Raw genomic sequence first — 26,203 nt, 5'->3', positions numbered from 1 at the left:
AAATTTATCTTACTCCCTTGAAAAAGTATTTTTTTTAACAAATACTCACTCCAATACTTGTTGTCCCATTTTAATTTTGACACATTATCTGATGCACTAATTCAATTTAAATATCTTGAATTGTGCATAATTAAAAATTATAAAAATTTGATATTAATCAAATTTACATTGAGACGAGTCAAACAAGATTCCGCTTGACTATATTTTGATGTCTAGATTAATAATAATATACAAATTAAAAGTGATTGACGAATACTGTCAAAAAATAAATGGGACAATTTAAAAGAATTCGAGGGAGTATAAATTTGAGAAAATTACTTTTAAAAATCTGAAATTTTGTTGTGTTTTAAAAGTAACGGATATTTCATGATATACCACTGAGTTTCTTCGAAATTCACCATATACCACACAAAATTTTCTAATTCACCATATACCATTGAGTTTACGTCCGTTAGCACAGAATACCATTAATGACAACTGCCTTGCCGTCAGAGTGCCGTTTGTGGTAAATTACCAGTATGCCCTTACGCATTCAAATGGGCTATTGTTAGGCTTGACTTCCCCAAACACAGCGTATTTGTTCAAAAAACTGATCCTCCATCTTTCTTCTTCTCCAAACACAGCGTATTTCTTCTTCTACATTGATCTAAAACCCTTAAAATCAATCAAAAATCCTTGAAATCCTTAAAATCAATTTGGGTAAAGTGAATTGCAAGTTTGTGAAGTGATTTAGAACCCAAACACAGGCGGTCGTGACTGAATTTCGCACAAAGTTCGCTAATTCGGTGGATTAAGCATACGCAAGGTACCTATCCTTATCCATTTGCATTTCGAGTTCTGATTTTGTATTTTTATTGCAAAATTGAGTTAGGGTTAGGGTTAAGTGTGATAAGTTGCATGCGAATTTGAGTTCTGATTATGTTTTGTTGGTAAATGTTGTTGTTAGGATGAGTTCATTGTGGTTGTTAGTTCGTGCTCCAGGGGGTACTTTTGATGTGAGGGTGGATGACACTGATAAGACCAATTTGATGGAGTTAATTGAGTATATGTTTGAGGATTCAGTGAAACAGAATGTATATCTCCCTAAATACTTCAGCCTGTTTGTCACTAAACCTAGAACAGACCGTAAGTTAGAGTTAGTTGATGATGGGGCAATGTTAAAAATGTGGGAGTGGAATGAAGGGAATAGTGAAATTGAAGTGTTTATAGAAGAGACAGAAACACCATCCCTTGTGTTTCAGTCTGCAGAAGCTAGTTGGGCAAGAACTTTGAAGAACAGGGCTGAAAATATTAGGCTAATGGAGGAAGAGAATAGAAGGTTGGCAGAGGAAGCAGAAGCTGAGGAGCAGTTTGTGGCCCAGCAGGCATATGTTGTGGCTGTAGAGGTCCCTGTTTTTAATGTTGATAATGATGGGATTGAATATGTAAGAGTGTTTGCTACCCCAGCAGCAGATGAGGTTTTCCCAGGAGATTCACAACCTCAATCCTCACAACCTCAACCCTCACAACCTCAATCCCCACAGCCTCAACCCTCACAACCTCAATCCCCACAGCCTCAACCCTCACAACCTCAATCCCCACAGCCTCAACCCTCACAACCTCAATCCTCACAACCTCAACCCTCACAACCTCCAAGTAGGAAAAAGATTACTGCAAAGAAGAAGAAAATACCCCCTGCACAGTCAACCCAACAGCAGCCTAGCCAAGCAACCCAGCCCAAAGAACAAACCAGGCTTAAACCCAAAGAGTGGAGGGTGCCTAGAAGTACTGCTGTTAAGTTTGGCCTTGATGTTGGCAAGAAAGCTGCAGCAGGGAGACATATCAACACTAGGGGCAAGAAAACCCAAAGAGAGGTTGAAGAAATTGATGTTGAGCATGATGCTTGGCCTTCTGATGATAGTGAAGATGGTGATTATGAAGCTTCTGATGTTGAGGCTGATTCTGATATGGAGTTGGACAGTGAGGATGAGTACATTGTGAGAGAAGAAGATGATCGTGATAATATACCTGAGAAGACCTTTGAGGATTACTTAGATGGGTCTCATGTGTTGGACAAAATGTACAAAAATGGTAAAATCTGGTCTCCATTACCATTTGGATCCATTGTGCTTGAGGAGTGGTTGATATTTGAAACCAAGACACAGTTTCTAGATGTATTCAGAGATTACTGCATACAAGAGGGGTTCTCTGTTTCAGTTGACCATGTTGATAGTAAGAGGTACATAGCAAGGTGTTTGATGAGGGATTGCACTTGGAGGATTCATGCTTCAGTTCTAAGGGACAAAGTAAGTTGGGCAATAAAGAAGCTAGAAGGAGAGCATGCAACTTGTGGGAGGCTGGAAGAGAATCCTATGGTCTCTTCAGCATGGCTGTGCAGACATTTGATACAAGACTTAGAGGCCAACCTAGATGTCCCAGTTGATTCATTGCAGAGGCTGTGCATGGAAAGGTACAAGATCCATGTGAAGTTGAGATTGTTATACAAAGTGAAGAGTTTAGCGAGGGAGCAATTACATGGTGGGTTTGCTGAGTCCTATCCAGCTCTTCCAAAGTATGCTGAAGTGATTAAGTCCACAAATCCTAGGTCTTATGCTCTGGTTACATGGACTGACAGTTTGCAATTTAAGGCATGTTTCATATCTTTTGCAGCTCAAGTGAAAGGATTCTTAGGTGGTTTTAGACCTATCATAGGAATAGATGGTGCACATTTAAGTGGGTATTACAAAGGGGTTATGCTCACTGCAGTTGCAATAGATGGGAATAATGAGATCTTTGTGTTAGCCTATGGGATTGTTGACACAGAGAGCATAGATTCGTGGACTTATTTTTTCAGAAACTTGAGGTGCTTGTTTGCTCAGTATGAATCTCAGAGGGATGACTGGACTTTTATCAGTGACAGGATGAGGGTAAGTTTCTTATTTGTCTTTGATTTGAAATTTTGTTGCTGTTTATTAACTTAGTCTTATTTTTTAGGGGGTTGAATCAGCATTATTTAAGGTGTTCCCAAGAGCTACAAGGAGAATATGCTGCCAGCATTTGTACTCAAATTGCAAGGCTGCAGGATGGAGTGGGGCAGCATTTCATAAGATGTTTTGGATTGCGGCAAATGCGTACAATGAGTACGTTTTTGAAAAAGCTATTTCCAAGATAAAAGATTTTGATGCAGCAGCATATGACTATCTCAAAAATGTAGAAGAGCAGTGGAGTGTGCATATGTTTGACAGGACAGTTTGTTGTGATCATAACACAACAAACATCGTGGAGTCATTCAATGCAATAACAAAGGCCAACAGGGACATGCCTGTGTTGACATTGCTGGAAGGTAAATTTGTGTCCCTTTTTTGATTATTTAAATGCAAAAAAATTGTTGTTGCTTACTGTGATTTTTTTTTTTGGGTTTTTGAATAATTAAGATGTGAGGAATTGGTGCATGAAAAGGATGGGTTCCAGGTTCGATAAAGCAGTAAGCATGGAACCTAATGATCTAACAGAGCATGCAAAGAGGGTGCTGGCGACTAGAACTGATGATTCTAGGTTCTGCCATGTCATCCCAGCTGGTTGTGGAGAGTTTGAGGTGAGGGATGGCCATGTCAAGTTCCCCGTCACCCTTGGAAATATGACTTGTGGGTGTGGGAAATGGCAAGGATCAGGGATCCCTTGCAAGCATGGGCTAAGAGTCATTTACAACCAGAGACTTGATCCTAAGGACTTTGTCTCACCTTTCTACAAGGGGGCTGCTTACAAACTCACTTATGGAGACCACATCCACCCCATGGCTGATCCAACTCACTGGCCTTCACTAGATGTGCCAGAAATTGCACCACCCCAAGGGAAAAGAAATGCTGGCAGACCACCTAAGCAAAGGAGAAGAGCTGCTCATGAGGCAAAAAAAGGAAAGAGGCATAAGAATAACAAATGCAACCTATGCAAAGAACTAGGCCACAATGCAGTGACATGCAAGGCAAATAAGGCATCATCAAAGAAGACAGCACATGCAGCTTCCTCTTCACAGCAAGGCAACACTAGGGGGAAGAGAAAGGCTGCTACTTAGCATTGTTTAGTGTAATTTTTTGGGTGAACATTGTTTATTGTCAAGTTGTATTTGAACAACATGTTAACTGCTTGGTTTGTATGACAATTCTTTTGTTTATCATAATTCCATGTGGTATATTTTTTAGAAAAATGGTATTTGATGAAAATAAAAAAAATTAAATGGTATATGGTGAATTATTAATTTACCACAAACGGCACACTAACGGCAGTTGTCATTAATGGTATTCTGTGCTAACGGACGTAAACTCAATGGTATATGGTGAATTAGAAAATTTTGTGTGGTATATGGTGAATTTCGAAGAAACTCAGTGGTATATCATGAAATATCCGTATTTTCTTTTATTTTGGAAATAATATTGGAAATCATATTGAAAATGATAATGATTACCATTTTAGTCACATTTCAGTTTGGAAATTATATATGAATTATATTGGACAAAAATAAAGTATTCTAAAAATCTTATTCTGCACCTTAAATAAATTCTAATATATTAGGAAATGAATTTCAATAAATAATAGCTGCCACGTCAACATAATTGAGCGGGAATATATTGAATGAGAGTCTGACATGTGTCAGACTCGTGTCTTCATTAGTAGTCTTTATTAAAATATTATTTTCTTTTATTTTGGAAATAATATTGGAAATCATATTGAAAATGATAATGATTACCATTTTAGTCACATTTCAGTTTGGAAATTATATATGAATTATATTGGACAAAAATAAAGTTGTCTAAAAATCTTATTCTGCACCTTAAATAAATTCTAATATATTAGGAAATGAATTTCAATAAATAATAAGCTGCCACGTCAACATAATTGAGCAGGAATATATTGAATGAGAGTCTGACATGTGTCAGACTCGTGTCTTCATTAGTAGTCTTTATTAAAATATTATTTTCTTTTATTTTGGAAATAATATTGGAAATCATATTGAAAATGATAATGATTACCATTTTAGTCACATTTCAGTTTGGAAATAATATAGGAATTATATTGAAAAAAAATAAAGCTGTCTAAATCTTATTATGCACCTCAAATATATTCAAATATTTTAGGAAATAAATTTCAATAAATAATAAGCTGCCACGTCAACATAATTGAGCGGAAATATATTGAATGAGAGTCTGACATGTGTCAGACTCGTTTCTTCATTTATAATCTTTATTAAAATATTATTTTCTTTTATTTTGAAAATAATATTGGAAATCATATTGAAAATGATACTGATTACCATTTTAGTCACATTTCAGTTTGGAAATAATATAGGAATTATATTGGAAAAAAAATAAAGCTGTCCAAATCTTATTCTGCACCTTAAATAGATTCTAATATTTTAGGAAATGAATTTCAATAAATAATAAGCTGCCACGTCAATATAATTGAGCGGGAATATATTAAATGAGAGTCTGACATGTGTCAAACTCGTTTCTTCATTAGTAGTCTTTATTAAAATATTATTTTCTTTTATTTTGGTAATAATATTGGAAATCATATTGAAAATGATACTAATTACCATTTTAGTCACATTTCAGTTTGGAAATAATATAGGAACTATATTGGAAAAAAATAAAGCTGTCTAAATCTTATTCTGCACCTTAAATAAATTCTAATATTTTAGGAAATGAATTTCAATAAATAATAAGCTGCCACGTTAACATAATTGAGCGGAAATATAGTGAATGAGAGTCTGACATGTGTCAGACTCGTTTCTTCATTAGTAGTCTTTATTAAAATATTATTTTCTTTTATTTTGAAAATAATATTGGAAATCATATTGAAAATGATACTAATTACCATTTTAGTCACATTTCAGTTTGGAAATAATATAGGAACTATATTGGAAAAAAATAAAGCTGTCTAAATCTTATTCTGCACCTTAAATAAATTCTAATATTTTGGGAAATGAATTTCAATAAATAATAAGCTGCCACGTCAACATAATTGAGCGAAAATATATTGAATGAGAGTCTGACATGTGTAAGACTCGTTTATTCATTAGTAGCCTTTATAGAAGATTATAGATACTTACCAAATTAATAATATTGATTAACATTTTGGTCACATTATTCTACAGATTTCACAATATTATTAAAAAATTTACACTGTCTATAAATTTAGAAACAATATTATTCAACAGCTATTAAACAAATTTGGAAAATAATTTTGCTATATTAAAATATTATATTCTTTTATTTTGGAAATAATATTGGAAATCATATTGAAAATATATTGAAAATGATATTGATTAACATTTTAGTCACATTTCAGTTTGGAAATAATATCGGAACTATATTGAGAAATAATAAAGCTGTCTAAATCTTATTCTGCACCTTAAATAAATTCTAGTATTTTAGGAAATGATTTTCAATAAATAATCAGCTGTCACGTCAGCATAATTGAGCGGGAATATATTGAATGAGAGTCTGACATGTGTCAGACTCGTTTCTTCATTTATAGTCTTTATTAAAATATTATTTTCTTTTATTTTGGAAATAATATTAAAAATCATATTGAAAATGATACTGATTACCATTTTAGTCACATTTCAGTTTGGAAATAATATAGGAATTATATTGGAAAAAAATAAAGCTGTCTAAATCTTATTCTGCACCTTAAATAAATTCTAGTATTTTAGGAAATGATTTTCAATAAATAATCAGCTGCCACGTCAGCATAATTGAGCGGGAAAATATTGAATGAGAGTTTGACATGTGTCAGTCCCATTTCTTCATTAGTAGTCTTTATAGATTATTCATTGGTAGCCTTTATAGAAGATTATAGATATTTACCAAATTAATAATATTGATTAACATTTAGGTCACATTATTCTACAGATTTCACAATATTATTAAAAAATTTACACTGTCTACAAATTTAGAAACAATATTATTCAACAGCTATTAAACAAATTTGGAAAATAATTTTTGCTATATTAAAATATTATATTCTTTTATTTTGGAAATAATATTGGAAATCATATTGAAAATATATTGAAAATATATTGAAAATGATATTGATTAACATTTTAGTCACATTTCAGTTTGGAAATAATATAGGAATCATATTGAGAAATAATAAAGCTGTCTAAATCTTATTCTGCACCTTAAATAAATTCTAGTATTTTAGGAAATGATTTTCAATAAATAATCAGCTGCCACGTCAGCATAATTGAGCGGGAAAGTATTGAATGAGAGTCTGACATGTGTTAGTCTCGTTTCTTCTTTAGTAGTCTTTATAGATATAGATGTTGCTAGTTATCATATAGAATATTTCTATATGATAGTTAGCATAACTTAACGGTCAATTAAACGTTTTTTTCCCATTAGTATTACTGTAGTTTTAAGTACAACATTACAATGTTATTCTATGAAATTTTTTTAAGATTTACTACCATTCATATTTCATAAAAGTAACTTTATACCGTCATATCATAGATCTTATTAAAAGAATTACATAATTCCAATTCTAGAGTATTTGCCACTTGGAATGACATTATTGGTTCCCTTTCGCGTACTAAACACATCCTCAAATGATATGTATTGAACAAGAAACTTTTTTGAATTTTAAAATAGTCATTCCAATTAAATTGCAATTTTATTAAAATTGATTTTAATAACTGACCTATTAATATATAACATAATTTGGTAACAAATATGTATAAATAGAAATGATTAAAAGTGATTGCATTTCATTTATTAACATACCTAATTTAAATCTTTACAATATTTAGAATCAATTACAATTTAGGTATTAATTAAAATAAAATAATTATGTTCTAATTTTTTTAATAAGGTATAACATCATTACGGCGAAAAAATAATAACGTAATTGCATAAATAAAAATGATTAAAAGTGATTATACCCTATTAATTAATATTCCTAATTTAAATTTTTAAAATATTTTGCTAGAATCAATAACATTGTCTAAAATAAACTAACGTTTTAAACTTTCTACCACTATAAATTAAAATTTATTTGAGGTTTTTCAAAAGCATAATCCATTCTTATGCGGCATTTGCTTCTCCATAGCACTATATCCTCTTTATAGCTTTTACATTTAAATATATGATAATGTTGTAAATATTGAGAAAAAAAAGGTAAAAACAAGGATATTAATTGCATTGTTTTTTGGTTCAAACAATAAAAGAAAAAGTCAGTGCAATCATAAAGAAAACAAATACTTATTTAATTTTTTGTTGTAAATTTCAACACATAATTAGAATTTGACTATTTTACATAATCAAAAAAATATACTTGAGGTGGATATTGAATTAATTTACTTATAAAACATATTCTATGATATAGTAATATTATTTCCCAAATTAAATATGTTAATTTGAAAGTTTAAAATAAAAGTTATGTGTTCTTTCAACAACTTAAATAATGTTAAATTATATTTTCACACTCGTTAGATACTTTACATCTTTTACATATATTTACTTTTTTTCTTTTAAAAGCAATAACTTGTATTATAACGAATTTTTATATACTAGTATAAAAATCCGTGCAATATACAAAATTTTTTTATATATTTTATTATCAAATAACAAGATTCAAATTAAATATAATAATGGATATAAATTATTTGTAACAATTAAAAACATAATTTTAATGTCCTTTCAAGTGTTCGGAAGAATGAAAACTCTAATTTTAATAATCTCTAATATAGAAATTTAAGAGACCACTACTCGATTTCTTCATTTTCTTTCATACCCAACTTCTCTCTCTTCCTGTTTCTACTTTCTAGAGATTTCTAATTCCAACAAAACTCATTTATAAACAAAAAGCATTAAAGATTCATGAATATTTTGCTAAATCCATCAAAAATCTACATTTTGATTACCATCAAGCCGATATTACGATTGAAGAGTGTGAATTGTAGATCGATTTAGAAAAAAATCATTTTTGAAAAATGGAGGTATTTTTGAAAAATGGAGGTTAGGTATGAGAATAATCATACGCAAATTTCATATGAAGACTGCTTGTTTCTTCTTTGTTTTGGAACTTTTTTATGTGAATAGCTCCATCATTCTCCTTCCAATTGCAATAACTGGAATCCCTTTTTTTTTTTTTTTTTTAACAAAAATAACAATTTAATTGTTTATTTTATCCCTACTTTTTTTTCCTCACTTTATATTTTATCAACTTTTTTCCCCTATGTGGTGCATTAGTATAATAGTATCATCTACATCTTTCAAAAAAAAGTATTTATATGAATATGGAAAAACTACCAAAAAGTATCTAATAATTTTTTTTAAAAAAATACCTATTAAATAAAATTTTGTAAAAAAAACTTGATAAATTTTTTCTTTGCCAAAGAATACTAAATAATGTTTTCCTTTATAAACGTCAAATATATATTGCCAAAGAATACCAAATAATGTTTTCCTTTATAAACGTCAAATATATATATATATATATATATATATATATATATATATATATATATATATAGTTTATTAATCATAATTATGAATATAAATATCATTATAATTAAAATATAATTAAAAAATATAATGATAAACATGAATATAAATATGAATTTACAGTTTCATCTTAAAAAATACTAAAATATTACTATCTACAAGTTCCTTACAAACAAGCTTGTAGGAATTCTCTACAAGATGCATACATATAAGTCTAGGGAATTACCAACAACTTTCCTACAAATTTCTTTTCGTACGTCTCCTTCCTTCTTTTAATTCCATTTTAATTCAACGTCATCGGAATCAACCCAGTTAGTACCGGTCGTCTTCATCAGCCAACAGTTAGTGATCCTTCCACCTTTAATCTGTGTCTACTACAGTCTACAAAATTCGACCGTTAAACGCCCAGTTCAGATTGAACAATCTGGACACCGCCAGCACCCCACCGCCGGTACACCACCGTCACCGACCCCTTTCTTCATTCCTTCCGCCAGTCGTTTTCCTCTATCTTCTGTAATCGAGTCACAAAGACCTCTGTTTGGTGAAGGCGGTAGTTGTCCCTTTTGTTCATTTATCATAATTGCGATTAAGTAATTAAGATAGAAGAATTGTACCAGCCTACCAGTGCACCACCGTTCATTTACCGACGGCCAGAACCAGCACCGGCGGCCAGTACCAATACTAGTACCAGTCTTCAGATTTCTCTCAAGTGTGCACCGCATCATCAACGAAAGGGGAAGTTGATTTTTTTGAGTTTCTACGACGACTGTCTCTGCCGCACCACCGACTCACCTACACCAGCGAACCAGACTTGGCGATTCCATTTTCGTATTCAACGAAGCTTCTCACCTTCTTTTTCAGGCTCTAGTAGTTTTTATAAGTCTTTGTTTTTTTTGCCTTGGTGTTGGTAATTTTACAGAGGAAGGAGAAAGAGGATGTCGGGCAAAGTAAACATTGTAAAGGTGAAAGCACCATCAGTGTTAGTACACTGGTAACCACCCAATCGAGGTGCAGGTGATATCCCTCCTTAACCTCCATCTTTTTTTCGTATATTACATCTTTAAATAATTTTTGTGCATCTCTTGCTTTAGTGTTTTATTTAGCTGCTTACCTTTTAATATTGTTTGGTGTACTGGGTTTGGAAGATCTGTCTTTTGGTTGTTTTGTGTATGTACTTGCCGTTTTCATATCTTGAAGTGTTCTCGTACCTTTTGAAAGGTCTGTTTCCCAGTGTCCTAGCTTTCTTTCATCGAATTGATTATCTATCCACGTATTCCCTTTTATATATCTGCCTTCTGTGTTGATCCATGCTGGTGATCTGTTTGTAACCTTTTACCTTAGTCTTTAGTAGCTGTATATAGAGTTAGGAAGCAATTATAGTCACCTAAGGTCAGGTCCAAGGAGAGGGGTTCAGGGGGGCAACGTAAGCAGAATTTAGAACTAAGAGTGTGGACTTGGAACATAGGTACCCTAGAAGTCAAGTCGTTGGAGTTGGCAAATGAGCTTTCTAAATACAGGATTCATGTAGTATGTGTTTAAGAGACAAAGTGGAAGAGGCAAAAATCAAAAGGTATAAAAGGATATAAGTTGTGGTATGCAGGTTTGGACGGCAGACATAACGGGGTTGACATCCTAGTTTCTAATGATATCCTAAAGCAATTGGTTGAAGTAAGGAGGTGTAGTGACAGGATTATGCTAGTTAGGATAGTAATGGGGGAAGAGATCATATCCTTTGTCAGTGCGTACGGGCTCCAAGTTGGGCTCCATGAGCAGGTGAAGTGCGAGTTCTGAGATAACCTAGGAAAGCTCATGAGAACTATCCCGAAGATGAGAAAGTTTTCTTAGGAGGAGACTTTAACGGACATATAGGCAGAGATGCAGACAACTTTAACTTGGTACATGGAGGGTTTGGTTTGGGGGCAAGGAACGAGAGTGGGGAGAATTTACTGGAGTTTTTTCTAGCAAAATCTTTGGTCATAGCAAACTCGATCTTTAGAAAGAAAGACGAGCATTTGACCACTTATAAGAGCGACGGGCACGCAACCCAAGTTGACTATTTTTTAGTGTCCAAGGGAGATCAGGCCTCATGCTTGGATTGTAAGATGGTGTTGGGTACAGGGATGCCCACCCAACACAGGCTTTTAGTATTAGTTTTCAAAATGAGGAAGAAAATCACAGAAAAGAAGGTCAAGTCCAAGGGAAAGATCATGTGGGGGAGACTCAAAGGGGATATGGTCACAACCCTGTCAAGCAAGATAAGTTTATTGAGCTTCCCAGGTCAGTCAGAGGATGCGAATGAAATGTGGTTCAACTTGACAAAAACCATTAGAAAAGTGGCAAAAGAGACCTTGGTGGTGCCATCGGGCAAACCAAAAGTGTTCAAAGAGTCATGGTGGTGGAATGATGAGGTGGAAAAACAGATAAAAGATAAAAATAAGAGATTTAAGGAACTTATGGTATGCACAGAAGAGGAGGATAAGATTAAAAACAGAGTGAGCTATAAAGAAGCAAAGCGGGCGGTAAAGAAAGCGGTAACGGAGGCAAAAAATCGTGGTTATGAGGACTTATATCGAAAGCTTGATACCAAAGAGGGGGAGAAGCAGATTTTTAAGTTGGCAAGGACTAGGGCCAAACAGCAGCAAGATTTAGAGGTCTTGAAATACATCAAGGATGAGGGGGGACGAGTTCTCTTGAGATAAGAGGAGATCAAAACCAGATGGCTCTAGTACTTTTCCCAGTTGCTCAATAAGTCTAGGGGGCCAAAGGAGGCGGATAATTAAATTTTTGACGTCCAAAGACCACTGGAATATGGGTCAATGAGTAATATTACCACAGGAGATGTAGGTGAAGATCTCAAAAAGATGGGGAGAACAAAGGCAGTGGGGCTAGATAACATCTCGATTGAGGTGTGGAGGGGTTTAGGAGAAGAGGACATTCGTTGACTGACTAACCTCTTTAATATTATTTTGAGGACACATAAGATGCCAGAAGAGTGGAGGAATAGCACACTAGTACCTCTGTTTAAAAACAAAGGCGATGCGCAAGTATGCAGCAACTATACAGGTATCAAACTTCTAAGCTACACAATGAAATTGTGGGAAAGAGTGATAGAGAGAATTAGACAGGAAACGGTGATTAGAGAGAAGCAAAACGGTTTTATGCCAGGAAGATCAACCATTGAGGCAATTCATGTTTTGAGGAGACTGATGGAGAAATATAGGGAGCGAAAGAAAGATATGCATATGGTGTTCATTAACTTGAAGAAAGCGTATGATAGCATACCATGACGTGTCATCTGGGATAGCCTCAAGGCTAGAGGTATTTCTTCAGTGTACATTGAGGCCATACAGGATATGTATGACAGAGTTTCGACTAGCATTCAAACACCAGTGGGGATAACAGATTCTTTTCCGGTTAAAGTGGGACTACATCAGAGATCGACTCTAAACCCTTTCATTTTTACTGTCATAATGGAAGAAATTTCTAAATCTATTTGGGAGACGGTATGGTGGTGCATGATATTCGCGGACGACATAGTGTTGGTAGCAGAAACTTGAAAGGAGGTTAGTAACAAATCGGATAAGTGGAGGGAAGCTTTAGAAGGTAAAGAGTTGCGCATTAGCCGTACGAAGACCGAGTATTTGCGTTGTGACTTTAGTGGGACATCACCGGTAGTTAAACCAGAAATGTCCATTGAGGAAGCAGTTGTTAAAAGTACGACCAGGTACAAGTATTTAAGATTGATCATTCAAAGAGATGGGGAGATTGACGGAGATGTAAATCATCGTATACATGCGGGTTGGTACAAGTGGCATGCAGCCACCGCAGTGCTATGTGATAAGAAATTCCCAAGCAAGTTAAAATGAAAATTCTACCGGGCGGCAATCAGACCTGCTCTGCTATATGGGACCAAATGTTCTTGTAAAGAAGATTTTCGAACATAAGATGAAAGTTACAGAAATGCGTATGCTGTAGTGGATGTGTGGGCACACATTGATGGATCGAATTAAGAACCAAGAGTTTAGGAACAAACTAGGGGTAGCCCCTATATCTGGAAAAATGCGGGAAAATAGATTGAGGTGGTTTGGTCATATGCAGAGAAAGACTTTCGACGCCCCTATGAGGAGGGTAAAAAGCATTATAGTAGAGGGTAAGAGGAGTCGAGGAAGACCCAGGAGAACTTGGGATGAGCAAATAGGAATTGACTTGCATGAGTAAACCTCTCCGCGGACCTGACTAGGGATAGGAGCAGTTGGAGACGCCATATTCATGTCTTAGATTACTGATGTTCTCTTAGTTTACCTTTTAGTGTCCTTAACCTCTTGCTTTTATCGTTTCCTTTCTATTAGTTCTTTGTTTCTTTTGTAGTGGTCATTTTATTTTTATAGGCCTTTAAGTTATCTTTCATGTGTTATTACGTCTCTTTATCTTCCTCGAGTTGGAGGACTCCTTTGGCCGCACTTTCCTTTATGGGTATGAGTTCCGTCGTCTTTCCCTCCCTAGACCCTGGCCTTAGTTTTTTATGAGCGGGATATACTGGATAGGATGATGATGATTTCCTACAAATTTCTTTTACCTACAACTCTCATACCAACAAACAATCCTTTATACGTATTATGGCTAAAAAGCCGCAGCAAATGAAGTTTTTTCCACTAGTGTACGTATCTTGTAGGTAAACCTCTGCACCTACAAACTTCCTACGAAAATGCTTGTTGGTAAATCAATTTTTTTTTATAGTGATTACTACACACCAAACAGGCCGTTTGTGTTATATTATAATGCAAAATTTAAAACCTATTGTATGACTAATTAAATATTTATATTTATCTTGTGTGGGTAGGGACTCTTTTCCAACAATGATGGATTAGTCTATTGATTATAACTACAATTTTTCTTTGTATTTATTTTTAGTTTTTATATTTTAGCTTATTGTTAGTCAAATAGTGAAAAATAATATATAGAAAATCATTTTACAACCAACTGAAAAACCAACTTATGTGTAAAAAGTCAATCTAGGTAGCTTTGACCATTTTTTCACTATTAAATATTTAACATTTTTATTAACTACTAGCACATCAAACTTGTTTAAAAGCCAAAGAAAACACTAAACCCTTTTGACTAGTCAAACAAACCTAACACAAATCAAAAATTATTTCCCAAAAACACCCATTACTAAGGTTATAAAAAGAGGAACGGAGAAAAGTGATAGATTGCAAAAGCACAACACTACAAAACAAAAGAAAATGAACCAACCAAACAAAACAAAACCAAATGTATTGGCATATCAACATAAAGGTAATGTTCTTGATTTATGTCATGACCATAACTATGATGGTGGTAGCCAACGCTTACATTATACCTGGATGCTCACGGGGCAGGGCCGACCCTAGGTTTTAAGGTGCGTGCTTGGCGCAAAAGATTATTTATAGACTATCATTGTATATGTAAAAATGTTTGAACTTTTGCACTAGTTGAAAACTAATATTTTTTGGGACGCCCTGGGCGTAGACACGTTTACACTTACTTAGGGCCGCCCTGCGTTGGGAAAAATTTGGAACAATGTACTACACATGTATTAAGTGGTCTTGTACCAAGCTGTAGATTGCTGAACGACCCTTGTGATAACCCTGGTGACCTGCCATGCTGTGATTTAACCATATATTATGTGATCGGAAAAGGCCAAGGGTATTTGACCCAAAATTGTTGCGGTGACCTCCAACATAAGGATCTTGGCAACATAAATGGTTTCAAATTTAAGGAATGCTAATAGAAACCAAATGCAAGTGGTGACATTTTCTTATTGTGTTTATAACGAAACTTTCAATTATTCTAATCTATGTATTTGTTATTGGCTAGTGCATATATTTACATATTTCTTTTATGATCATTTGCACGTCAAAATTGCTAGATATTGCTAGGATAATTTCTCTCTCTATAATTATCTATATTAGACAAACAATATTTATTAGTTTTGATAAGAAAATTATAAAGGATATATAATACTACCTCCTATTCAGCTGAATTGTCCCATTTTTTTTTTGGCACTATTCATTTATCACTCTTAATTTGTATTTTACTCTTAATCTATAAGTTAAAACATAGTCATATGGGATCTTGTTTGATTTGTCTCAATACAAGGATTATTAATATCAACTTTTTATAATTTTTAATTAAGGATAATTTGAGATATTAAGAGTTAAAATGTTGCCTCGGCAAGTGTGAAAAGTCAAATGGGACAGTTCAGCTGAATAGAGTATGATTTTACTTAAATTGCTTTTGCTTTTGTTATGAGCTTAGTTACATGCATGACATGATTTTACTTCCTTAATTCATTAAGAGTAAGATTATTTTACATATATGTAACATATCATATTTTTCTCCATTTCTAATTTGTTTAAGGGCCATCATGTTTGGATGCAAAACGTATGTATTATACGGTACCTATAATCCTTATCTAGAAGTATGTACGTACTTTCTTGTTTCTTTTCTTTATATATGTATTGTATTATGTTTGCTTCAAAATATTGGAATTCGAATGTGGCTTTCTTTTGTTTTATTCTAACTAGTTTACGTTTTCATTCAATAAGATTAAGAGCATCATCATCATTATACCCAGTATATCCCACCCATAAAAAACTATGGTCCGAGTCTGGAGAGGGACGAAAGACGGCAACTCATACCCATAGAGGAGAGTGCGGTCAAAGAGTCCCTCAGCTCGAGAAAGGTGTTCAAAGAGAGAGAAACCGACAACTTACAAACATAATAAATGGAATCCGTACAAATAACTAAAAATGATAAAAGTAAAGGAGGTAAAAAGCGATAAATAAAGATAATGAACAATAACAAATGATTGGAAAATTGAAGAATTCAAATTATATAGAGTATTAATTTAAGGTTAAGTACTCAAGTTTTTAAATTTAATCCATCATAACTCCAATAAGATGTAATAAACATCCTTTAATAAGTAATCCTAAGTATCAATATTTAGAAAGGCTAGAATTGGAGAACTTACTAAATTTTATCAAATTTACTCAGCTGAGTTCTCAATTTTGATGTCAATGCATAAAATATGCAGGTTTGAAACAAGCACTCAAAATAACTCAACAAAATTATTGTTTTCAAACATGACAAGAATAGATATTATGTTCACAAGTAGTTATTTATGGATGGTGATTTAATTGAATATAGATTTTAATATATGCGCAAACAAACAAATAAACATTGAAAACATCTAAGTTGGTTTTACAGATCAATGTCTTATTTCTCATATTAAAATATTAATAGTAATCAACCCTTAAAATTTTAAGAAAAAAGCTATACAAAGTTGTATCCTAATTTTATTATAATCTTAATGGTCAAATTCTTGTAATTAACTAATTTGTTCATAACTCATTAAATTTTCTATTTTTTTTTAAAGATTTCTGCCTTTCCCAACTATAATTGTCACACGACTGTGGAAATTTTATAAGTTTTTCCTAGTTATTATTATGATCATACATATTCTATTTGTTGTTTTAAAAAAAATCGTTTTATTTATATCATAAATTTGAACAAAATAATCTTGTGTATTCTTATATTAATATTTTAATAATGGTTATGGATTCCATATATCATCCATTAACTTCATTTTTAATATTTTTATATTTTTTATGGTCTTCAAATATTTCCTACAAATTTTATAAAAACATTTAATTAGTTGTAGGTCCTCATATTTTTTCCACTTACTTTCTTTTAATATTTCTTTAATGTTTATGATCTATACTTTTCCTCCATCAAATTTATTATTTAATAAAATAATATATATACACTATCTAAGTAGTCCTGGCAGCAACAATAAAAAGGGGTAAATGTGATTGGACCTCAAATGATATTTAAAAAGATCACAAAAGCTGCTGCCGCCCTTCTTGCTCGACCCGAGCAGAGCCCGCTCGACCAGTCGAGCCACCATCAGGTATGTGAAAATCAGCTTCGTTCAACCCGAGCCATCTCACTCGACCTGGTCGAGCGGATGTCTTGTACCCTTGAAATGCATCATGCTAATGTTCAGAAGCTAATGGAAGTTTGACTACACTTCGCTCGACCCGAGCTACCTTGCTCGACCGGTCGAGCGACCTTCAGGAATGTGATACTCAGCTTCTGAACTGCTCTAGCTACCTTGGCTCGAGCTAATTCTGGTCGAGTGGGTCAACTTTGGCTTCTTTGGGCTTGTTCTTGTGGCTTGGCTCATGATGTTTCACTTCTTTGAGCCCTTGGCGTTTAGGTCAGCAATTATGATACAAAAGGAGCTAGTCTGTGCTCGATTTTGATAATTAGATTCTGAAATGAAATAAAACATTAAAGCAACAAAACAAGCGTAAAATCAAATAAAACAATGCAATAACATATAGTTTTCTCACGCTAAACAAGCCACTTATAAGAGTAAAAATAAAGATAAAATGTAACTAACAAAGATTCTATTTTTCTTAATTCCATGATTTTTTTTTTGGAACTTCATTAAGGAATAGAAAAAATCATATATTATACTAAAAAGCTTGGAAAATTGTCACAACTAAAGAGAGTTTGTCAAATGAAACTCATTTATTGGTTAAAGAAAAGTGACATGGGATTTAATATAGACCAATTTCTCTACGATTAAAGTATTTTTTACTAATATTTATTCATAGTTTAATTGAGTAAATTAGGAAATAAGATATACTGCATAATATATTATTGATAATTTTCAAAATTTTTTGTTAAATTGAGTAAATTAAAGAATATAATAACTATATAACATATTATTGACAATTTTCAAAATTAAAGAGTTAATTTATACATAAACTGTTATAATTAAATGTTTTTACTGCATAATATCTCTGACTTTATTTTTTATATTATATTTTATATATGTATATATATTGTACGAGTTTCTACACTAATATATTATAATAACGAGTAATTTGTTCGTGTACTCCCGGCGCGAAGTAAAATCTCTTGCTTAAGACTGAAAAAATATTCACAGAGGTTTGATTTGCACACTATGTTTTGAACTTTTGTAAAACATATGTATTGCTCAAAATGTAGGTGGACGCATTTCCGTATGTCCTCTTTTTGATGAGGCACGGATAAAAAATGTCCGTTATTTTTTTAAGATTTTAATTATATAAGATATTAAATTATTGACTATGACTATAATTATGCTAATATATGTGCTCATGCATTGTACGAATTTTTGTTAATTTGATGTTTAATATAATTTAATTTATATTTAAAAATATTATAATTATTTATATTATAAGTTTTAAAAAGAGTATATATTTTCAATCTTTTTAAATTCACTTAACTAATATAGAAATAAAATATGAATGGTAATATAATTGGGGATGCATATATGACTATTGAATAAAAATAATTAAGGAACAACTATGTAGATACTTAATATCAATGCATTGCATTATATGTTATTTTGTTATATTAATACAATACTCTACACTAACTGAATACAATATGCATGCTAGATTTATGCAATGTAATATATGTCTCTATTAACAATTCTTATTACATCATAAAAATATATTAATTAGTTACTTTTCACTAATATAAATTGCATTAAGAATCGCTAGTATAAATAAATAACTTGATTTAAATGTCTCCTTGTTAGTTTTTATAAAAGTCATCTATTATCAAACGCATGATTCATATAATTAATTCTAACCTAATTCTAACCTATTATATTAATTCATTTGGCAAACTCTTTATATATTTTTATTCACCTTTTTGATTCTTTTTTATTGAATTGTATCATTTATATTCTTTTAGAAATTAAATGTTGAAATTTTGAATGTGAAGTTTTTTTGCATTTATTTAAAAAAAGAATTTCTTTTTATTATCTTTTAAAAAAATTTCACATTTTAAAAATAATAATATTTTAATAAAATGTATGGATGTCACATTATTATTTACTTAATTTAACATAGCTTTTAAATATGTTAATAAATTATACCCATTGTAAACTTATAATTATTTAAGTTTTTATTATTTCCTAAATTAATTTGCCACGTAATCAATAAGAAACTAATAAAATTATTCCATTTGTCAGAAATCTAATAGCCTGACACTTGTAATCTTCCAACTCTTTTATAACATTATATGATTGCTAAAAATGTGAATAGTAAAGTTATGTAAAAACCAAATTTAATAAAAATAGATGGATTTAGTTTGTTAACTATGACTATGACTATATTGCTAATCAATATAATACATTTAATCTATTAAAATAATAATTTATAATTTTAAAATAATTAATTATATAAATAGACTAATCACACAAGTTCTTCTCATCTTAAGAAGGAGTAACACGAGACCACGAGCTCGTTTTTTAAAGTACTATTACGTATTTTTGGTTTTTTAAATATTCCTTTTCCTTTCGTTGAAAATTGTAGATGACTGCAGCCACTTGCAAGTCAACATTCCTTGTATATGTAAAATCAGGGAGTACTTTTTTGTTAAAATATTTTGAGGCCATCCATTCAGATTTCAGAGGCATAAACGTCCACTTTGCCTTCCCACTTGTTGAATTAATGCGAATATGATTCGATGTTGTTGCCTGTTGGTCGAGAGGTCCTTCTTAGGAAACACAACTTATACTACTTTCTCCATTCCATTATATTTATTATATTTGATTTCTTACGCAATTTAATGTGTTATTTTGTTTATTTATATATTAACTTATATACATCCAAAAATTATAAAAAGTTAATATTATGAAAATACACGATTAAACGATTCGAACAAGATCCCACTTAACTATATTTTTACTTACAAATTAACCGCAATATATAAAATAAGCTTGAGCAATGAATAATGTGCATAATCGGAATGTAGAAAGTATTTCAGAATGGAGGAAGTAAATCCTAACAGCAGAACAATATAGATTTTGAAGAAAAACAGTATGATTAGCGATACCAAAACTTTTATCGAAATCAATGAAATGAATAAAAAACTTATAAATGCAAGGATTTGGAGATGTTTGATGAAGAACAAAATAGACAAACAACACTAAAAACAGAGCATAACACAAGAGGAAGCAATACATAATGATTTATCTTAGGTACCTCCCCTCAAAAGAAGTTTACTTTCATTAATGGATCAACATACATTAATAAATAAACCTCACTCACTCTTGAGAATAATCTCTCAAGCTAAAGATTCCACTTTTACATTATGTTTAGATAAAGAGAAACAGAGGGCTAGGAAGGGCAGAGATTTACAAGGATGAAGGATTCATTGTTTAGATAATAAAAAAAGAGGGGAGGGATTTAAAAGGGAGGGGTTTGAAGGGAAAACATGGACAAACTTTGTTACGAATACATTCTCTCCTAATATGGAAAGATTTAGAGAGAAAATAATCAATTTACTTCCTTTTTCCTTCCCTTCCCTTCCCTTCCCTTCTAAACAAACAAAAAGCACTCTCCCTTCTTATCTCTCCACCTTCCTCTCCTTTCCTTCCGCCTTCCCTTTCGGCCTTTCTTTCTTTTCTCTCAGAATTTGCTATCCAAACATAATATTTATGTATCTCTCACAAATGCATTAGTACAAGGTAGAATGAATTCTAATGGCTAAACCCTAGTTGCTTCTATTATTAGGCTTATCTTCAGATTCTTTAATCCTATTTAAGCCTTTCTTTACCCCACAACATATCAGAAAAACCTTAGGACATGTAGGCTTATTCCCCAAGCCTATCCCGCGAAAGAATAGAATACCACATTTGGGTTACTGCATACCTGATGGGGACGAGCAGGGTAAGCGCTCGAATGAGCGGCCTCATAGTGGCGGCTTCTGCTTGATGTCTTCGTGTCCCTCGAACGAGCACCATTCCCCTTGTGTCTTGTCTCGTTCAAGGCACAAGTCAAGTCCATGTTGTCCACTCTCTTGCCTTAGCTTGTTCAAGGTATTTTTTCCTTGCCCAAGATTCATCAACATTGATCATTTTATCAAGTGATCCAAACTTTAGAATCTTATACCCCATTGCAGACCATCACCACTCTCAAGTGTGCAAACCATATTGGAGTATGCTACTAAATGACCAAAGTCATCTGCAACACTAGAAAAATTAGCACTTGTTTCAACAAAAAATATAAATACAAATAAATTTAACTTGCAAAGTTAATGAAGTGAGTGTAAACCTAAGAAAAAATATTACAAACATATATTCATTATTTTGATTGTCATTGGAAATCAGATACTGGGATTAGACGTAGTTAGACCAGATGGTGATCAGACATAGGTGGTCTTTATTAGCGACGAACTCATGACAAGATTATGACACCCTTTAATTGTTTTTATTTTTGTTTTATCTTTTAGTTTTAGTCATTGATTGATCGCAAATTGGTTATAATTCAAAGGGAAAATGAAGAGAGTATTCTAATCATCATATAATATACTAATTCATAAGCACTTTGTACCATGTGTCACTATTACAATGCATTTTACAAGTTCATACTAATATAATATATGAATGAATATTAACCCAAACCACAAATTCATGTAAGACTAATTAATGTAAGGTAATTTTTTTTAACCCCTCCTTTTATATCTCCAAATACAATGCACTATAAAGTGAGAGTAAACTAGAGAAGGTGACAAGTTTGAGAAATGAAGTTAAGAGTAATTTATGCAATCTTATCTTATCTTGTCTTATACTCCCTCCAATTTAATTTAGTTGTGCCATTTGGTTTGGGCACAAATATTAAGAAAATAAGGAGACCACCTAATATAGTAGACTCATGTGCAATATTGAGTGTTTTTAATATTAAGAATTGGAAGGGAACCACTTAAAATAGTAGACCTTTGTGCAATATTAGGTATTTTTAATATTAAGAAAATGAGGGGACCATCTATAAATATGTCTTAAAATAGAAATGGGACAAGTAAGATGAACTTACCCAATAAGGAAATGAGGCAAGTAAAAGAATTGGAGGGAGTAAATTATAAATTATCAACAAAAAAGACATCAAAGATACCCATAGTTATACAAACAAACACACATGTAACAACATTATTTGGTACGATTGAAGATTTTTCAATTACTACTACTTTCAATTGTTATCAAGAACATACGAGTTCATTATTATTATCATACCGAGTGTATCCCGCTCACAAGAACTACGATTAGGGTATGAGAAGGAAAGGAATATAGCAACTCATATCCATAAAGGAGCGTGCGACTAAAGAGTCCCTCGGCGTTTCTGTATATCTTTCCGAGATTTAATTCTAGCATCCAATTTAAGATGGAATATCTAATCATAATATCTTTTCAAGTATATCACTATGATAACATCGTAAGTACTTTATATATTATGATTACATTTAGTATAAATTTGCTATTGCTTAAGCCTTAATTGATAATTATCATGCATATCCAAGAAGTGCTAAAAGGTTCTATATGAGGACTATGATAAATTTTGCCGAATGTCCTACACGTTATGAACCCAAACAATTTATAAAAAATAAAAGTGAACCTCAACCGTACATAGCACAAGTATAATCCAGTTACTATTGAAAAAGGATAGAATATCAACTCAAATTTCAACAGTTGGTATCCATTAGGTCTAATTTGTTTAAGAATAAATATTTTCAAATTATTATCAATTTTATTATATTTTGTTTTCTTATTATTATTATTATTCAAGAAAAAGGAGAGAATTTATTCCCAACAATTTAATACGACTAATATAAAAAATACAATTAATATAAACTAATACGACTAATATTTCCCTAATATGAGTAATACTTAACTGAAAAAACTAATATTATACTGACGGGGCCAATACTCAACTAATATGATTAAAATAATACTAATAAAACTAATAATATATTAAATGTACACCAATACGACTAATACTAAATTAATCTATACAACTGATAATAAACATATACTCCTAATATTAAACAAATAAACAAATACGACTAAAACTGTATTAATATATACATATATAATTAATACAACTACAAATAAACAAATACGCCTCATACTATTTTTTTTGCGAGGACCTTTTAATGATATGTTGTTTTGTATACAATTAACCTTAAATGTATGTATTACTAAAGATACTTGCTCTTTTGTATATGAATAATACTATATTTATTACTCTATGTTGAGTACTTTTATTATCTTGAACCATATTTGTGTCAATAATTATCTCATTTTAAACTAAAAAATTTGTGATCCACTACACAAATAAATGACTGTAGTAACTTATGCAATAAGTCACACAAGCAAATGCTGCTTATAATTTAATCTTTTGAGCCACACCAAATAGTGACTCATATAAATTACACATTTGCGCTACAAAAGAACATGACGCTCATATCACATGGCTATCATTTTACTACTGCGACGGCCTATATAGCGATCAGACGCATTTAGTAGCCATCTGGTCCCTATAGGCTTATAGGGACGACAAGATGACTACTATGTCATGGTGTCGCTATTTTATGTTTTGTGTTTTTTTTTATAATAGTAGTATTAATTGAATTTGTCTACAATATTTACATCTAACAGTAGATTCTTTAAGTGGTCTCTTGTTTGGTGAGTTCTTAATAAAAATAGATATGATATCTAGTTTTGTTTGTTCGATTTCATGGAAAACTATAAAGTTTAGAAGAAAAAATAGTGATAGTTTCAAAAAGATGGAAAAAACGTAATTTCTTTTCAATCTTATTGGAAGACCTTTGTAAATGAATTAAAATTATTTTTTCATCCAAAACTTTTATTTAAAACCTCTTGCCAAATCATATAAACAAAACTAAAAAGTAACAGTAATTAATTGTTTTAAAAAAAATTCTTGAAACGAATTAACGTCCCCTAAAAAGAGAAAAAAAATTATTTCCATGTATACAAATTTCAAAACTTCATCTAATACAATTATTTTATAAGCATGAAATGCATGATCACTTAATTAATGAAACTGTCAGCATTTTGTATTTAATAATAATGTGAAGTATCCAATTACATCCTCTTGCCTCTGTCACTCTGTACAACTCAAAAACATCTACGAAACTAATTTTAAAAAATTAGCTCCATGAAGTTAGGTTGAAAATGAAACGTTTCTTAAAAGTTTCAATTTAATTGCTTAATTATTATAATTAATTTAATCCAAGTCAGATGTATGTCATCACTGATTCACTTATTCACTATCTAATTTTATATTCTTACCAATAATATTTCTGATATAATATATGAATTAATTGGATAGCTGGCTGCTTTCACCCAAAACTTTTGATCTTTAACAACCCTATTTGGAGTTGATGTTATAACCTAATGAAGTTGGTGTTATAACCTATTAGTGTTGGTATTATAACCTATTAAAGTTAGTATTTGGAGTTGTGGTTTAGCTTATTAAAGTTGGTATTTGGAGTTGGTAATATAACCTATTTAGAGTTGGTGTCCTAACCTAATAAAGTTGGTATTATAACCTGTTAAAGTTGGTATTATAACATATTAAAATTGGTATGAACAACAATTTAATAGGTTAAAATGTCAACTCCAGATACCAACTTTAATAGGTTATAATACCAACTTTAATGTGTTATAACATCAACTCCAAATAGTTTATAATATCAACTCTAACTACCAACTTTCACATGTTATAACACCTACTCCACATACCAACTTTAATAGGTTATAATACCAACTTCAATAGGTTATAATATCAACTTCAAATAGGGTCAAACGGAGCGTCAGTTTTTAGGTTTTTCTCTTCTTTTTAATTGTTGGGTTGGGCATGGGAGAGCCGTCTCTTATAAAGACGCTCTCTCAGGAGAGGCGTTGATGATATAACTAGTATACAAACTCGTACAATGCAAGAAGTTTGTTAGTATAAAAATACATATAGATAAAAATTTTAAAACAAGATGCAATTGTATGATTGTATTATTTGAGTTAAATGTCCCACAATCATATTTTAACCTGTAAAAATGCTTTCATTTGGCAGAGTTCTATAAAATTGTCATTTACATTTTTCCTGTTAATTTATAGTATTGTATGATTGTATTTGATTTAATAAAATCCTTTTGAAAACTTACCATTAATACTTAAAATCATAATTAATGTAATAAAAACTTTTGGATATCAAATCATCACATTTGAACTTGTAAAAATGCTTTATTTGGCAAAATTTAAAAATCGTCATATCTATTTTTTATTTTTTTTATTTTTTTATATTATTGTATGATTCTATGATTTTATGATTGTATGATTTGATCTAATAATTTTTTTGAAAACTTACCTTTAATATTTAAATCATAATAATAAGAAGGCCATAAATATTAAATAATATAAAGTAAAGTTAGTCGCAAAATATCAAAACTATAGTATTATAATTTGTTTATAAAGTTATTGAAAAACATGTGGAGATTGTAAGCATTATAAAATATTAAAATTAGGATTATCAAAGCTTAATAATGTATAACAATGTCACATACCCTATTTGTCCCAATTAACTTGCACCCTAATTTTATTTTGTATTATTTCACTTATTTTGCACAATTTCTCATTCGATAATGATCCCACAATTCTCTTTTATCCACATACAAATTCATTCTTTCTTTTAATCTCTCATTCATTTATTTTCTCCAACCCACTTTTATTTGTCGTATTCTTTAACTACAAATTAATATTTATACATATATCAAGAGCTGCAAATAAAAATAAGACGAATGAAATAATATAAAGATTCTTTAAA

At 31.5% G+C, this 26,203-nt stretch overlaps 1 protein-coding gene across 1 annotated transcript; it reads left to right on the top strand.

Moving 5' to 3' along the window:
• Nucleotides 1-12,298: 12,298 nt before the first annotated feature.
• LOC130805708 (uncharacterized) lies at nt 12,299-13,348 on the top strand. Its single transcript, XM_057670491.1, has 2 exons — nt 12,299-12,388; nt 13,043-13,348. Exons 1-2 carry the CDS (start codon nt 12,299-12,301, stop codon nt 13,346-13,348), a joined length of 396 nt encoding a protein of 131 aa, XP_057526474.1.
• The last annotated feature ends 12,855 nt before the right edge of the window (nt 13,349-26,203 follow it).

Source organism: Amaranthus tricolor, chromosome 2, assembly GCF_026212465.1.
Source record: "Amaranthus tricolor cultivar Red isolate AtriRed21 chromosome 2, ASM2621246v1, whole genome shotgun sequence".
NCBI classification, from domain to species: domain Eukaryota; kingdom Viridiplantae; phylum Streptophyta; class Magnoliopsida; order Caryophyllales; family Amaranthaceae; genus Amaranthus; species Amaranthus tricolor.
Note: the sequence above shows the minus strand (reverse complement) of the source record. Positions and strands in the feature narration are given on the sequence as shown.

Coding starts and splice junctions, on each gene's coding strand:
- LOC130805708 (XM_057670491.1), top strand. CDS start 12,299: ATGAGTAATATTACCACAGGAGATGTAGGTGAAGATCTCAAAAAGATG. Junction 12,389..13,042: donor TAGATAACATCTCGATTGAG/GTGTGGAGGGGT, acceptor GAAACTTGAAAG/GAGGTTAGTAACAAATCGGA.